Source organism: Rutidosis leptorrhynchoides, chromosome 3 (assembly GCF_046630445.1).
Source record: "Rutidosis leptorrhynchoides isolate AG116_Rl617_1_P2 chromosome 3, CSIRO_AGI_Rlap_v1, whole genome shotgun sequence".
NCBI lineage: Eukaryota > Viridiplantae > Streptophyta > Magnoliopsida > Asterales > Asteraceae > Rutidosis > Rutidosis leptorrhynchoides.
The window spans coordinates 500389452-500406203 of NC_092335.1; the positions used below are offsets into that span (position 1 = coordinate 500389452).

A 16752-nucleotide genomic window follows, 5' to 3' on the forward strand; every position below is an offset into this window, starting at 1 on the left:
CCCCTTTGAAACGGTGATGGCTTGTCATTTGACTCCACACACCGTGTGTATCAAAATTTTCATCTATCTTTCTACCGTTTAGTATCAACCCTCTACAATTGGCAGATGCTAACTCCTCAGGCGTATATATTCGTAAAGCCTGAGCCATGTCCAGTAAAGACATGTGGCGCATCGAACCGCCTAACAAAAATCTAATAAAAGAACGATCGGTTAAACTAGCTACCCGATCATTCAACTCTATACTACATAACAATTCTTCACACCATACTTTATATACAGGTCTACGCATGGTGAATAAACGTACCCAGTCATTAAAAGAAGAATTACCATACCTCTGTATAAGTAATTCCCTAATTGGCCCGGCCAATTCTACAGCTTCTAAGGGTCCCCATTCTATGACCCTTGGTACCTCAACAACCTTAGAATGAAGAGTATGCAAACTCCTTTGATATTTTGGATAATCTATCCAAAGTCTGTCAAATCTCAGGTTCGGGTGCAACTCTTCCAAGTGCATATCAGAAAAGGTCATGACTGGATGAGGTATATCCTGCTTGTAGTAGTTATCCACCTCCTGTTGTTCCACATTCTCAGCAGGAGCATTGCGGGCTTGGGATGAAGATTCACCCCTTTCAGTCTGCAAAACACATCAAACACAATTTTTTGTGCATCCAAATATGCATTAGTGTCAGCAAAATCATCAATCAAAATAATTACAATGACATGATCAATTTATATCAAACTTAAGCTTATTTTCATATTTTCATCAAATCTACTTTTTCAAATAAGCATATACGAAAATGTTCGCCAAGTTCATAAGCATTCAACTCAAATAACATGTCAAAATAATCATTACTAGCAATTAAACAAGTTTCAAATGGCATTATCTTTCAAAAATCAAGTTCATAAATTTTAGACTTGAAAAAGTCCACTTTAATTCTCAAAATCATATTTAGGCTCAAAGTTTGGATCATTTAACTACCTAGACATGTTACACTACTTAATTTAGCACCAATTCATGACAAAAATCGGCCATAACCTGTTTATATCAAAAAGCCCCAAATTTGCTCAAGAACACAAACCCTAGATTACTCAAAATTTGAAGTTTAAGGCTTCTAATCATGTTAAATAGCATCAATCTAGGTTATACAAGCATAATACATAAACAATTTAAGCATAATTACACTAAAAAGCATCAAAATTAAATTGGGGAAAAATTGCTCAAGAACACCAAATTTCGGATTAAATGGTGTTTAGGTGTAGAAATTTACCGTTTTTCTTGAGTAATTCCTAGATAGCATCCTTCTCAACATGATTTTAGTAAAAAATTTGGTGATTAACGGTTAAAAATTGTGATTTTGGGGTGTATTTTTCGGGTATTTTCGAGCAGTTTTCGCAGTGTTTGTGTGTTTTGTGGGTTGGGACTGATCTGTTTCAGCTATATTTTTTTTCTATAATCCGACCCCTCCGCGAGTCGCGGTATTTAAGCCTTCAAACTCCGCGACTCGCGGAGTTTGCTTTTTTTTTTTTTTTATAATCATTAACTTATAAAACAATTAAGTACTTAATTTTAAAATTTTGTTTCCCTTGTTATTTAGGACGAGGTCGTTTCGGATCGATGTCCTAGTCCGTCCCTCGACAAAATTTTAAAATTTGTCTTTTTGCAGCGATTGTTTTAAAAGCTAAGATTTTTGGGGTTTTTTTTATGTTTTTGGCATACTTTAATTCAATGAGATTAAAAATAATGATAATAAAAGTTCTCGTCCCTCTCTCGGGTAAAGCAATTTCGGTTCAAAGACCTAGTCTTCAACTTACGACGAATTTTAAAAATCATATTTTTAACTTAATGAGATAAAGTAAATTTTTGCTTTTAAATTCACACAACTTAAATATAAAATTCAAAATTTATATTAAAAATTCACACCAAACTTAATTTAAAAATTTATAAATTCATACCAAACTTATATTAATTTTTCAAATATTTACAATTTTAAATATATTGTTTTTACAAAGTTTACAATATTAATTTAAGATTTAAATATTAATTTTAAAAACGTGGTAAAAATAAAATTAAAAATCTTTTTGGCTTTTTATCCAACTTTAGTCAATCAAATATTATCAAAAATATGCGCCCCTCTTTTCGGTAAAGTAATTTCGGTTCCAAGACCTAATTTAACTCATGACGAATTTTTGAAATATTTTGGGTTGATTGTTTAAAGATATTTATACCTTAAGAATAAACGTTAAATTTCGCAGTGATGTAATAAATTTTTGAATGATATCAATAATTTCGGTCGCCAAACCTAATTTTATTCAATACCAATTTAATACTTTTTAGCGAACAAATTAGCGTTTATTATCAAAAGGTTAAAAATAAAAATAAAAACTGTACAGACATACATGTGAAATAGATTTCTTAGTTATATGATCTATCCCATTCATAAGATAGTCGGTTTAATTGGTTTTCCATAGCTACATAGGCGTAACCTCGAGCATTCAGTGTCTTTTCTTCTAAACATATGAACGGTTCGTCTCTGCATAAAGTAACAAATTCGGTATTTGAATAGGTTTGATTATTTGAACATTTACCTCCATGTGACCATTTTCCGCATTTGTGACATCGTTCTAGGTGTCGTGCTCTTCTTTTCGCTGCGGATTTTGATTTTCCTTTACCAAATTGTAACTTATTATCTTCGCATCTGGATTCTTTTCTAACTCCGTCCATTCTTTCTCTGATTACTGATACTAATTCACTCGGTAGTATGTCATTATTACGTTTAGTGATCAAAGCGTGTAGCATTAGACCATGGTTTAGTTCACAGGCAGTCTTCATTTCGTAAAAACCTAAAAAAAATAAAAATTCAGAATGGGGGGAGAAGACTAGTTCTTTAGGGTCTGCTAGGGAAAGACCATTCGGGTTCCATTTTCGAGAACTACACGAAAACAGACAATCTAACTCTAATAGAAATACATATTATCCTTTAAAGACTTGATTCTCCCCACACTTAGTTAGCTGTGGTGTCGAAATTGTGATTAACTTCGTTGTCTACTTCCATCGGACCATGTATGTAATGTTTAACTCTGTGACCATTAACTTTAAATTCAATCCCATTTGAATTTATTAATTCTATCATTCCGTATGGGAAAACTCTTTTGACTATGAATGGTCCAGACCATCTTGATTTCAATTTTCCAGGAAATAGCTTGAATCGTGAATTGAAAAGAAGAACTCTGTCTCCTTCTTTAAATTCTTTTGAACTTCTGATTCTTTTATCATGCCATTTCTTCGTTCTTTCTTTATAGATTAACGAATTTTCGTATGCTTCATGTCTTAATTCTTCTAATTCGTTTAGTTGACTTAATCGTAGACGTCCAGCTTCATGTAAATCAAGATTACATGTTTTCAAAGCCCAAAATGCTTTGTGTTCAATTTCTACTGGAAGATGACATGCTTTTCCATAAACAAGTCTAAAAGGTGTGGTTCAAATTGGAGTTTTGTAGGCTGTTCTAAAAGCCCAGAGTGCATCCTCCAATTTAATGGACCATTCCTTCGGATTTGATCCTACGGTTTTCTCTAGAATACGTTTTAAAGCTCGGTTGGTATTTTCAACTTGTCCACTTGTTTGTGGATGATATGCGGTGGAGATTTTATGAGTTACTCCATATCTTTTAAAAACTTTCTCAAGTTGATTATTACAGAAATGAGTACCCCGATCACTTATTAAAGCTTTCGGTGTTCCAAACCTTGCAAAAAGACGTTTTAAAAAGTTGACTACAACTCGTGCATCGTTAGTTGGGAGAGCTTGTGCTTCCGTCCATTTAGATACATAATCAATGGCTACGAGTATATATAGATTATTATGAGATTTTGGAAATGGACCCATAAAGTCAATACCCCAAATGTCAAATACTTCACATACTTGGATGACATTTTGTGGCATTTCATCACGTTGACTTATTTTTCCGGCCCTTTGACATGCATCACAGGATTTGCAAAGAAGGTGTGCGTCTTTGTAAATTGTAGGCTAATAGAATCCAGCTTCATAAACTTTTCTTGCTGTTAGTTGAGGCCCATAATGCCCTCCTGTTGGTCCTGTGTGACAATGGTTTAAAATTTTACTAGCTTCATCTCCAAATACACATCGGCGTATTATTCCATCGGGACAACTTTTAAACAGATGTGGATCTTCCCAGAAATAGTGTTTTATATCACTGAAGAATTTCTTTCGTTTTTGGTACGATAATCCTTTTTCAAGGAATCCACAAACTAAGTAGTTTGCATAGTCTGCAAACCATGGGATTTCTTTATAATCTATCTTCAATAGATATTCATCAGGAAAGTTGTCTTGTATGGCCGATTCATTTAGAACTTCTAATTCGGGATTTTCAAGACGAGAAAGAAGATCAGCGGCGAGATTTTCTGCTCCTCTTTTATCTCTGATTTCAATATCAAACTCTTGTAAGAGTAAGATCCAACAGATTAATCTTGGTTTAGCATCTTGTTTTGAAAATAGGTATCTAAGAGCAGAATGGTCGGTATAGACCACCGTTTTTGCTAAAACGAGATATGATCGAAATTTGTCAAAAGCAAAGACAATAGCAAGGAGTTCTTTTTCAGTAGTTGTATAGTTTATTTGTGCTCCTTGTAATGTCTTACTAGCATAATATATAGGTTGAAATCGTTTTTCAATCCTTTGTCCTAAAACGGCTCCCATTGCAAAATCACTTGCATCGCACATTAGTTCAAATGGTAGATTCCAATTTGGTGTTATCATGATTGGTGCATTAGTGAGTTTTTCTTTAAGAATATTAAAAGATTTGATACACTCATCTGAAAAGATGAATGGCGCATCCTTTTCTAGGAGTTTATTCATAGGAGTGGCAATTTTAGAAAAATCTTTTATGAAACGTCGGTAAAAACCGGCATGCCCTAGAAAACTCCTAACTCCTCTAACATTTGTGGGATGTGGAAGTTTAGCAATTACATCTACTTTAGCTCTATCCACTTCAATCCCTTCTTTTGAAATTTTATGTCCAAGAACGATGCCTTCTTTAACCATGAAATGGCATTTCTCCCAATTAAGTACTAGATTTGATTGTTCGCATCTAATTAGCATTCGTTCCAGATTAACTAGACATGATTTAAATGTATCACCGAAGACTGAAAAGTCATCCATGAATACTTCCATGCATTCTTCTATCATGTCATGAAAAATCGCCATCATACACCTTTGAAAGGTTGCAGGGGCGTTACAAAGTCCAAATGGCATTCGTTTGTAAGCAAAAGTACCATAAGGGCACGTGAATGTGGTTTTCTCTTGGTCCTCGGGTGCTATTGGAATTTGAAAATATCCGGAAAATCCATCTAGAAAACAATAGTAACTATTTCCGGCTAATCTTTCCAACATTTGATCTATGAAAGGTAAGGGAAAGTGATCTTTTCTGGTGGCGTCATTTAATTTTCTATAATCAATACACACACGCCATCCTGTTACAGTTCTAGTAGGAATAAGCTCATTTTTCTCATTTGTAATGACAGTCATGCCACCCTTCTTAGGCACGCATTGAACTGGGCTTACCCATGGACTATCAGAGATTGGATAAATTAGACCGGCATCTAGCAGTTTAATAATCTCTTTCTTAACTACATCTTGCATATTAGGATTTAGTCTTCGTTGGCGTTGCACATACGTTTTATGACCTTCTTCCATAAGGATTTTATGTGTGCAATACGAAGGACTTATTCCTTTAATATCATGAATCTTCCATGCAATGGCTGGTTTATGAGCTTTCAACACAGAAATGAGTTGTGATTTCTCATTTTCAGTAAGAGAAGACGATATTATTACAGGTAATTCAGATTCACCATGTAAATAAGCGTATTCCAAATGGTTTGGAAGTGGCTTTAACTCTAATTTCGGAGGTTCTTCTATCGATGATTTATATCGATATCTGTCTTCTTCTTTTAGCATTTGAATTTCTTCTGTTGTTGGTTCATATCCATTAGCTATAAGTGTAGCTAACATTTCAGCTTCATCAATTGGTTCATTACCTTCTCCTAAAGAACATTCTCCTGTTCCTTGTAATTCTGGAAATTCTTCTAATAATTCTGCATGTGCATCTATAGTTTGAATATAATAACATGTATCATCTGCAGATTGTGGTTGTTGCATTGCTCTATCAACTGAAAAGGTAACACTCTCATCCTCTATACTTAGGGTCAATTTCTTACCGAACACGTCTATCATTGCTTTAGCCGTGTTTAAGAATGGTCTTCCTAATATGAGAGGAACTTGAGAATCTTCTTCCATGTCCAGAACAACAAAATCTACTGGAAATACTAAAGTACCAACTTTAACTAGCATGTTCTCCATTATCCCTCTAGAATATTTTATTGATCTATCGGCTAGTTGTATGCTTATTCTGGTTGGTTTCAATTCTTCAAGGTCTAGTTTAGCGTATAGTAAATACGGCATTAGATTTATACTAGCACCTAAGTCTGCCAATGCTTCTATTGAACTAAGACTACCCAGAAAACATGGAATTGTGAAACTTCCTGGATCAGATAGTTTTTCTGGTATCTTATTCAACAGCACTGCTGAACAATTAGCATTCATAGTAACAGCCGAGAGTTCTTCCATTTTCTTTCTATTTGAGATTAGATCTTTCAAGAATTTAGCATATCTAGGCATTCCTGAAATCACATCAATGAAAGGAAGATTTACATTTATCTGTTTAAACATATCCAAGAATTTGGATTGCTCGGCTTCAAGTTTCTCTTTCTTCATTTTACTCGGGTAAGGAAGTGGTGGTTGGTATGGTTTAACATAAGGTTTAGCCTTAACTGTGTTATCTTCATTAACCTTTTCAACTACCGGTTCTTTTTCCTTATCTTGATCAGGTTGTGGTTCTTGTGGAGTAGGAATAGCTTCATCAGAAGTTACAGGTATTTCAGGTGGTTTAAGTGTTGTACCACTTCTTGTGGTAATAGCTTTAGCTGTTTCATTCCGGGGGTTAGCATTTGTATCACTAGGTAGACTTCCTGTTTTTCTTTCACCTATTAACCTTGCTAGGTTACTCACTTCTTGTTCCAGATTTTGAATAGAAGCTTGTTGATTTCTAAATGCTTGAGCATTTTGTTCATTGGTTTGTTTCTGAGATGTGAAAAACTGCGTTTGAGTTTCAACTAGCTTTGTCATCATATCTTCTAAATTCGGCTTTTTATCATCGGTTTGTTGTGGTGGTTTGTTTTGAAAATTTGGTCTTTGCTGATTGTAATTATTATTATTAGATACTTGTTGATTGCTAGGACCTTGTTGGTTGTTGTATGGAATATTTCGGTTATAATTCTGGTTTTGATTGTAAATCGGTCTTGGCGGTTGATAATTATTCTGATAATTATTTCCAGGCCTTTGGTTTATGTATGAAATATTCTCTCTTTGTTCCATTGTTAATTCAATACTGAGACAATCTTTTGTCAAATGTAGTCCTCCACACTGCTCACAACTAATTCGTATTGAGTGAATATCTTTAGTCATCTTTTCCATTCGTCTCTCCACAGCATCTATCTTTGCGGAAATGGAATCTAAGTCATGGCTAGAATCGGCTCTAGCTGCTTTAGATGATCTAACGATGTCTTTTTCTTGGTGCCACTCATGTGAGTGGGAAGCAGTGTTATCAATAATTTTGTAAGCATCAGTTTCGGTTTTCTTCATAATAGAACCACCAGCTGCTATATCTATGTCTTTTCTTGTAGTGATGTCGCATCCTTGGTAGAATATTTGTACTATTTGACAGGTGTCTAAACCATGTTGCGGACATCCTCTTAACAACTTTCCATATCTTGTCCATGCCTCATATAGAGTTTCATTCGGTTTTTGTGTGAACGTAACAATTTCTGCTTGAAGTCTTACGGCTTTAGATGCAGGAAAGAATTGTTTAAGAAATTTGTCAACTAAAACATCCCATGTATCAATCGCCCCTTCAGGTAACGATTCTAACCAATCATTGGCTTCTCCCTTTAAAGCCCAGGGAAATAACATGAGATATATCTGTTCATCCTCCACTTCTCGGATTTTAAATAGTGTGCAGATCCTATTAAAGGTACGTAGATGTTCATTTGGATCTTCCTTCGGCGCACCACTAAATTGGCATTGATTAGTCACCATGTGTAGAATTTGTCCTTTGATTTCATAATCTGGCGCATTAATGTCTGGATGAGTAATTGCGTGACCTTGGCCAGTGCGTTTAGCTCTCATTCGGTCTTCCATACTTAAAGGTTCCAGATTTTCCATAATAGAATTTGTTGAATCGGAATCACTAGAGGATTCTGATTTAATGACTCGTTCCTCAACAATCTCTGTTTGAATGATTGGTGGTTCCGGAGGAAAGTTTAATGGTTCAGGATCTACGAACCGTTCCTGAATATTCTCCGGATTCTCAATTGTGAGGTTGGGTTCAAAAAATGGATTATCGGAAATTTGAACTGAAGTACTTGGTTGACTGGATGACGATTCTAAAGAAAAATCAACGGCGGTTATATTTGCTAAATGTCTTGATCTAGTTACAGGTGGTGAACGTACAAAAGGTGGTGAACGTCTTGCTCGGTGCATTCACTGAATATCCTATTAGTTTTTAAAAGGAAAGAAAAATTATAATAAGTTATCCAACCAATAGACTTTTCTGATTTTGCCCACGTTTCGAATAGCCAAAAGATGCAGCAGAGGGGCAGGATTCGTTTGGTCTCAATATAATTGAGGACTGTTTGGCTCCAATAACCCGGTCCACGTACAAATTCAACTATTACTACGAACCAGAAAATTTTGATGTCTATTAATTTAACCACTTAAAATAAATTTTTCGTAATTTTAAGAAATTTAGATAAGAAGTAGAATAAAAATCTATGTCCTAAAACTAGAATAGCGAGAAATAAGAAAGAAAAAGAGTTCGTCGGAAAAAGGTTGAAAAAGAAAAATGGTTGAAAAATAAAAGGTGACGGAAAAATAAAAGAAACTTATAAAAACTTAAAAATACTTGACTAACCTAACCTTATTACTACAACTAACTTAAAATTATAATCGCAAATTGAGATTACTAATTGGAATGATAATTGATACATAGGTAAAAGTCGTCTAAAAATATTAAAGCTTACAAGAAAAACTAAATCCCAAATGGAATTAACTTAAAAAGAAACTAAAACTTAAAAAGGCGTCGCAAAATTCTAAAGTACCTAAATCTTAGTCTAAAGAAAAAGCACTTAAGGAATTCTACGGCAAAGCCTAAAAATCTAGAAGTAAAAATAACTATGGCAAAATCTAAGTTTAAAACTAAATATGAGCTAAAAATACAAATATTACGCTAAAACAATTAAAAAGGGACAAAATATAAAAATATACAAAAAGTTGTAAAAAGTACAATTTTTATAAAAATATTATTTTTATATTATTTATTTATTAAAACTACTAATTTTATAATTTAATTAAACTAATTAAACTAAATAATACAAATTAATTAAAACTTAAATTAACTACTAAATTAATTAATTATTTAACCCTAATACAATTTAATTAATAATAATTAATAATACTCCGTAATAAATGCAGGATTAGGGCTTCTGTCGTGTGTCAGGTCCCCTCCGCGAGTCGCGGTATTTAAAGCATCAAACCCCGCGAGTCGCGGGGTTCAGAAATTCAGATGACAGCTTACTTTAAATTCGACGCGTTTTTCTTTATTTATATTTTTTTTTTAATTTTCTGTTTTAATAAAAGTATTTATATAATAAAAACTTATATCTAAATAGAAATATTTTATAATTTTATAAATAAAAATCTTAAAACTAGAATTATATATATATATATATATATATATTTTTATGTTTTTAAATAAAAACAAAATACTTAAATAAAACTTATGTTTTTATAAAATAAAAACAAAGAAACTTTATAAAACTTAAATATTTATCAAACTCCTAAAAATATTTATATTTTTGTTTTTCTTTTTATATTTCGAATATTTAAAACGTTTTTTTACAAAAACAAATTTTAATAAAAGTAAACTAAAAATCTTTTTTATTTTTTTTTATTTTATATATTAGCGTTGCGCTTCCGGCGTTTAGAAAGTTCCCCGGCAGCGACGCCAAAAATACTTGATGTCAAAGCTAAGGGGTATAAAATACTATTAAATTTTTGCAGGAAATACTATTAAATACGATACAATTTTACACAAGATATTTATTTATTTATAGAATGGATATACTTAAACCTTGCTACAACACTTATAGGCAGTGTACCTAATCGTACAGTAGTGTAGTTTTTAGTAAGTCCGGTTCGTTCCACAGGGAATCTTTTTTAAACAAAGCTCAACGCTATATTAGTTTACTTTTATAAAAATACAAACATATATATAAGTAATATTATTATTATAAAGAGGGGTTTTTACCGTTTAATGATCGGTTTGTCGATTTTAAAACTTTAGTCGCAGTTAAAACCAAATGTAAAATAATAAATAAATACAAGACTTAATTTTAAGCGTAAAATAAATAACGATAATGAAATTGCGAATAATAAAAGTGCGATAAAATAAACTTGCGATAATTAAAAAGTGCGATAATTAGAAGTGCAATTAAATATAAAATAAAGGAAATTAAATATGAAATAAAAGAATTATGCTTATTTAAACTTCCGTAATCATGATGTTTGACGTGTTGATTTTAGTTTTATGCCTATGGGTTAATTGTCCTTTGTCCTGGATTATTTAATATGTCCGTCTGGTTTTTGTCCATAACAGTCCATCAGTCATAAATATAAAGTGCGAGTGTCCTCGTCAAATTATTCTTATACCCGAAGTTAAATATTCCAACTAATTGGGGATTTAAACTGTAACAAGATTTTAATACTTTGTTTAATAATTACACCAGGTTGTCGACTGAGTGTAACCCAAAGTTTTAATATTTTGTTATCAATTATACCAAGTGTCCTTTGTACATAATTTCACCCCTGTTTTAATTATTCTAGTGGCTATTAATCCATTCCCGTGTCCGGTTAAATGAACGATTATTCGTACATATAAATACCCCGCTCATCGTGTCCGATTGAGTGTATATGGTAATTTATAGGGACGCCCAATTGTAAATCTTTATATTAACATTAACAAACTATCATTTAGTTAAACAAATATAAAGCCCATTAATAGCTCATAGTCTAATTTCCACAAGTGTCGTTCTTTTGTCCAAACCCCAATTATGGTACAAAGCCCAATTACCCAATTTTAGTAATTAGCCCAACATCATGATTACTTCGTTTTAAATAAGCATAATAATAACTTAGCTACGAGACATTAATGTAAAAAGGTTGAACATAACTTACAATGATTAAAAATAGCGTAGCGTTACACGGACAGAATTTCGACTTACACCCTTACAACATTCGCTAACATACCCTTATTATTAGAATTATAATTAAAATTAAAATATAAATTATAAATATATATATATATATATATTTTACGTATGAGGAGAAGAAGAAAAAGATGATTTTTGCGATCAGAATTCTGTTGCTTTTATAGGGATTTTTGAAACTTGGGGCTCCGCGACTCGCGGCCTTTTTGGCCTTCAAACTCCGCGAGTCGCGGAGTTTGCAATTTCAGTTCACTCTGGTTTGGAGTCTTTCTTGCCGACGGTTTTTATTATTTATTATAATATATAAATAATTATAAGAATTATTTAAATATTATATTATATTTATGTGCATAGTTGACTTGTAATTTTTAGTCCGTTGCGTCGAGCGTTGAGAGTTGACTCTGGTCCCGGTTCCGGATTTTCGAACGTCCTTGCGTACAATTTTATATTTTGTACTTTGCGTTTTGAATCTTGTACTCTTGTAATTTCGAGACGTTTCTTATCAATAATTGGAACCTCTTTGATTGTCTTTTGTACTTTTGAGCTTTTTGGTCGTTTGCGTCTTCAATTCGTCGAATCTGTCTTTTGTCTTCACCTTTTATTATTTAAACGAATATCACTTGTAAATAGAACAATTGCAACTAAAAGCTTGTCTTTCTTGAGGAATAATGCTATGAAATATATGTTCGTTTTTAGCATTATCAATAATCGTATTCGATGTTTAAAAAAATTCAAATTACATTGATTTTGGTAAAAGGTCTTATATTAATTCACCTTAACCATTCAACTAATAAATTTCAATGTCAATAATCCAACATTGTTTCTAAAATCCAAGATATTTCATTCACACCATCATGTGTAAGAAACCAACAGGCTTGTGGATGTTTGAACACGAATTCCATGTTTGAACAAATTTTAAATCTCTATCTCCGTGAATATATAATTTGTCAATTACGAAGTTACTTCATTCGTCTCCAAATTTCATGTTATATCAAATAGGCACCATTTAAAATGGTACCGTAATGTCGGTCCATGGAGTAACCGACACCAAACATATAACATGAGTGTAAGACCATTTTTAACCCTGCCTGTGACGTCACAGGCAGATTGTTCAGTTTTTGGCCAAAAAGTGCAATCTGCCTCTGACGTGGCAGTGTCACCCTCTGACACCAAAATAACCCTGACGCCCCTCCAGTGTCAAATAAGTCCCACCAGTTTTATTTTTTCTTTTTCTTTTTTATTTTATTATGCATACAAATTATATTACATATAATTAAAAAACATATAAAAATTAACCATTACATAAAAATTAACCATTACATAAAAATTAACCATTACATAAATTTAACCATTCATGGTGCGGAATGCGGACGGAAGGTTCTAAATATGCTCAACTAGATCATCGGTTAGTTGGTCGTGCACCGTCCTATCTCTTATTTCTCAGATGATAACGTCTTGATCCCGTCCTCTATTCGGTATCCGTTCCGGACGATTCTCCATATCTTCGGTAATGAACTCTTCCTCCCAATCACTTAACGCAAATCCTTGATCCTCCAAAATCATATTATGTAATATGATACAACAGTCCATAACTCTCCGCATCTTGTTTACCGACATAGTGCGTGCTGCTAATCTTAAAATATGAAATCGACCTTGAAGAACCCCAAATGCCCTCTCTACATCCTTTCGGGCACTAGCTTGAAACCTAGTAAACTTAATCCTTGGATCATCTGTCGGACTCGCAAAACCTTTGACTAGAGTAGCCCAGTCAGGATATATACCGTCAGCTAAGTAATAGCCTTTTGTGTACTGATTACCGTTTACCTCAAATGGTGCTAGTGGAGATGTTCCCTTTTTAAGTTTATCAAAAACATAGGATTGATTCAAAACATTTATATCATTGTTGGAACCCGCCATTCCAAAAAATGCATGTCAAATCCACAAGTCATACGAAGCAACTGCTTCAAGCATAATGGTAGGTTTCTTGTGGTCACCCCTAGTGTATTGTCCCTTCAAAGCAACGGGACAATTCTTCCACTCCCAATGCATACAATCAATACTCCCGAGCATACCCTTAAAACCATGTTTCTCTTCATGCTTACTATATAAACGTTGAACATCGTATGCATTGGGAGATCTCATGTAATGTTCTTTGTATGATGTAATAATACATTTACAAAAGTTATCTAAACAAAGTATTGATGTTTGCTCACTCATTTTTAAATATTCATCAAACATATCGGCGGCAGTTCCATACGCCAATTGGCGTAGAGCCGAAATCATTTTTTGCAATATTGTAAAAGTCGGCCGACCGATAGCATCAAAACGTTCCCTAAAAAATCTAAAATGCTCGGCAGTATCATGAGAATCGAAATTAGAAATACCTTGCGATATTCGGAGAAATAGTTCAATCCGCATACGAAAACGCCTTTTAAATTTAAATGGCGGAAACACGGGTGTGTCACTAAAATAATCCTTCCATAAGTTTTCTGCAGCTTCTTCACGATTTCTTGGAATATAAATTCGTGATCTTGGAACACGATCGGATTCGACTTCGTCATCATCATCTTCTAAATGTTGAATTGGTGCAATAATACGCTCGTCTTCCGAATCGGAATCGAAACTAAGTAAATACGATGCCATGAAAGAAAAATAATTGATGATGAGAGAAAATTGTATGATTTAATTGATAGAATTCAAAGACAAATAAAGAGAAATTGTGTGTTAAAAGTGTAGAATGGATGAGTTTATATAGATAAAAATAAATAGAATTTAAAAAAAAATGAAAAAAAATCAAATATAGCCGTTACCCAACGGCTTAAATTTCCAGCCATTCAGAAGCCGCCACGTCCTCCTGACGCTGCCTCACCCACGCGTGAAAAACTTCACTGACGCCCCTCCCGCGTCAGCCGTAACGCCCCACTCACCCACTGAAAGCGCGTCTGACGGGACCTCTCTGACGCCGCTTTAAAAATGGTCTAACCGTCACATATTACCTTATTATACTAATAGACCAACAAATTTTGGCCGTCCGCTCAAACCCAAACGACGCCAAAAAATATTACATATTCACCCCCTCAAAACCTATCCAACATACAACTATTTCCCCAAAATAGGGATAAGAATGGTAACACTACTATTTTTTTAAACGACACCAAAAAATATTACATATTCACCCCCTCAAAACCTATCCAACATACAACTCTTTCCCCAAAATAGGGATAAGAATGGTAACACTACTATTTTTTTTTTTTTTAAAAAATTAAACAAACTCCCCCCAAATTTTTAACCAGTCGTATCTTTTCGTTCGCCACGACTTAAATTTTTTCGACTATCCAACATACAACTCTTTCCCCAAAATAGGGATAAGAATGGTAACACTACTATTTTTAAAAAAAAAAAATTAAACAAACTCCCCCCAAATTTTTAACTAGCCGTATCCCAAACGACGCCAAAAAATATTACATATTCACCCCCTCAAAACCTATCCAACATACAACTATTTCCCCAAAATAGGGATAAGAATGGTAACACTACTATTTTTTTAAACGACACCAAAAAATATTACATATTCACCCCCTCAAAACCTATCCAACATACAACTCTTTCCCCAAAATAGGGATAAGAATGGTAACACTACTATTTTTTTTTTTTTTTAAAAATTAAACAAACTCCCCCCAAATTTTTAACCAGTCGTATCTTTTCGTTCGCCACGACTTAAATTTTTTCGACTATCCAACATACAACTCTTTCCCCAAAATAGGGATAAGAATGGTAACGCTACTATTTTTATAAAAAAAAAAATTAAACAAACTCCCCCCAAATTTTTAACTAGCCGTATCTTTTCGTTCGCCACGACTTAAATTTTTTCGACGTCACCATTCAACTCGAAATAATTCTACAAACACAATGCAACTAACTATACGCGAAACTGACGCTTTTTAAAAAATGCTAAATACTTCGGGCTAAAATTTTAACGAGCCGTATCTTCCCGCGCGGCTCGAGTTAAACTTTTTCAGCGCCACCGTTCAACTCGAAATAATTTTACGAACACAATGCAACTAATTATACGCGAAACGGACGCTTTTTAAAAAAACGCTAAATATTTCAGGATAACATTCATGCATATGTACACATATAATAAACAACTAAAAATAACTATATCATATCGATGGTTCCGTCCCTTTTTTACACGATTTTCTCGGCGTTAAAAATGCGCAGGCCATTAGGTATACTATGTTCTAACCACGTGTATCCAAACACATCCGCATCAACGCGTTTGTGATTCTTTAAATAAATAACGCTACATTAAACATGAGTATCCAACCCGAAAGGCCCCGCAGCAACGCGCGGGCCGAATTTTTTTCTAGTTACTTCCAATTAATGACATATTTCCTAAAATAAGAATTAGTTAAAATGAGTATCATTTTATACATCATAACACGTCGATTGAGTTCATGGTGTCATACACCATTCTATTGAAACAAGACGTCGATTGAATTCATGTCAATCATGGCATAAAATTGAAACAAGATAGAATAGAAAATTGCGTACTCGTATATCAATTGTTCCAGCATTTGTATCTTAAGGAATCCACACAAACTTATCCCCACCCCACTGATTTTTGAACCAAACCATATGCTATGCCAAATGATCACCTATGAGGCCATCACCCATTAATCTGTCCTTTTGTTATATTCTTTGGGCAAGTGATAGTAATCAATAGCATATATTTGTTATCTTTCAATATAACCGAACTATTACAATCATCTCCCCTTGACTATTGAATTCTCCTCATCTATTTGTATTATATTCTTTGTTGACGGCGTTTTTTATTGAAAAATTTTTATACGAGTTTTCGTTTTTTCGTCAAAAAAAAAAAAAAAAAAAAAAAAAAAATCTACCTTTGACTATTGGGCCACCTCTGAATCATAATATAGGATTTTGGCAAATTATCACATTTGTCTCTTATGCAAAAAGTATATAAGTGTAGGTTTCCATCCCATTCAATCAACGTACTAGGGATATCTCTTGACTTCGACTAAAATCTCATATCTTCAACATAAAAGAAGTTTCATGATTATTTTCACCAATGTTGCCCATATCTTTTCAACGTGAAACATTTATCTAACACGAAATACTTTACTGCTTTATTAGAAAAACGGATTGTAATTTGATAATCCTGGGTAAACCCCGGCCCTTTTATACATTATTAAACACTTTCGCAATAAAATATTTCGATTCTATACATTGTCGTATCTTTGCATGAAATCTTTTAATTGTACAAGACATAGACAACAACTCCAATATAAGATAATTAATATTTGAAGTTAAGAACAAAGAATTTTGTATTTATGAAT

The 16752-nt window shown here is 33.4% G+C and overlaps 1 protein-coding gene across 1 annotated transcript; it reads right to left on the reverse strand.

Moving 5' to 3' along the window:
* Positions 1 to 13324: 13324 nt before the first annotated feature.
* On the reverse strand, positions 13325 to 14035 carry LOC139901805 (uncharacterized). The gene has a single exon (XM_071884481.1). The coding sequence runs from the start codon at positions 14033 to 14035 to the stop codon at positions 13325 to 13327; it is 711 nt and encodes a 236-aa protein (XP_071740582.1).
* Between the last annotated feature and the right edge of the window lie 2717 nt (positions 14036 to 16752).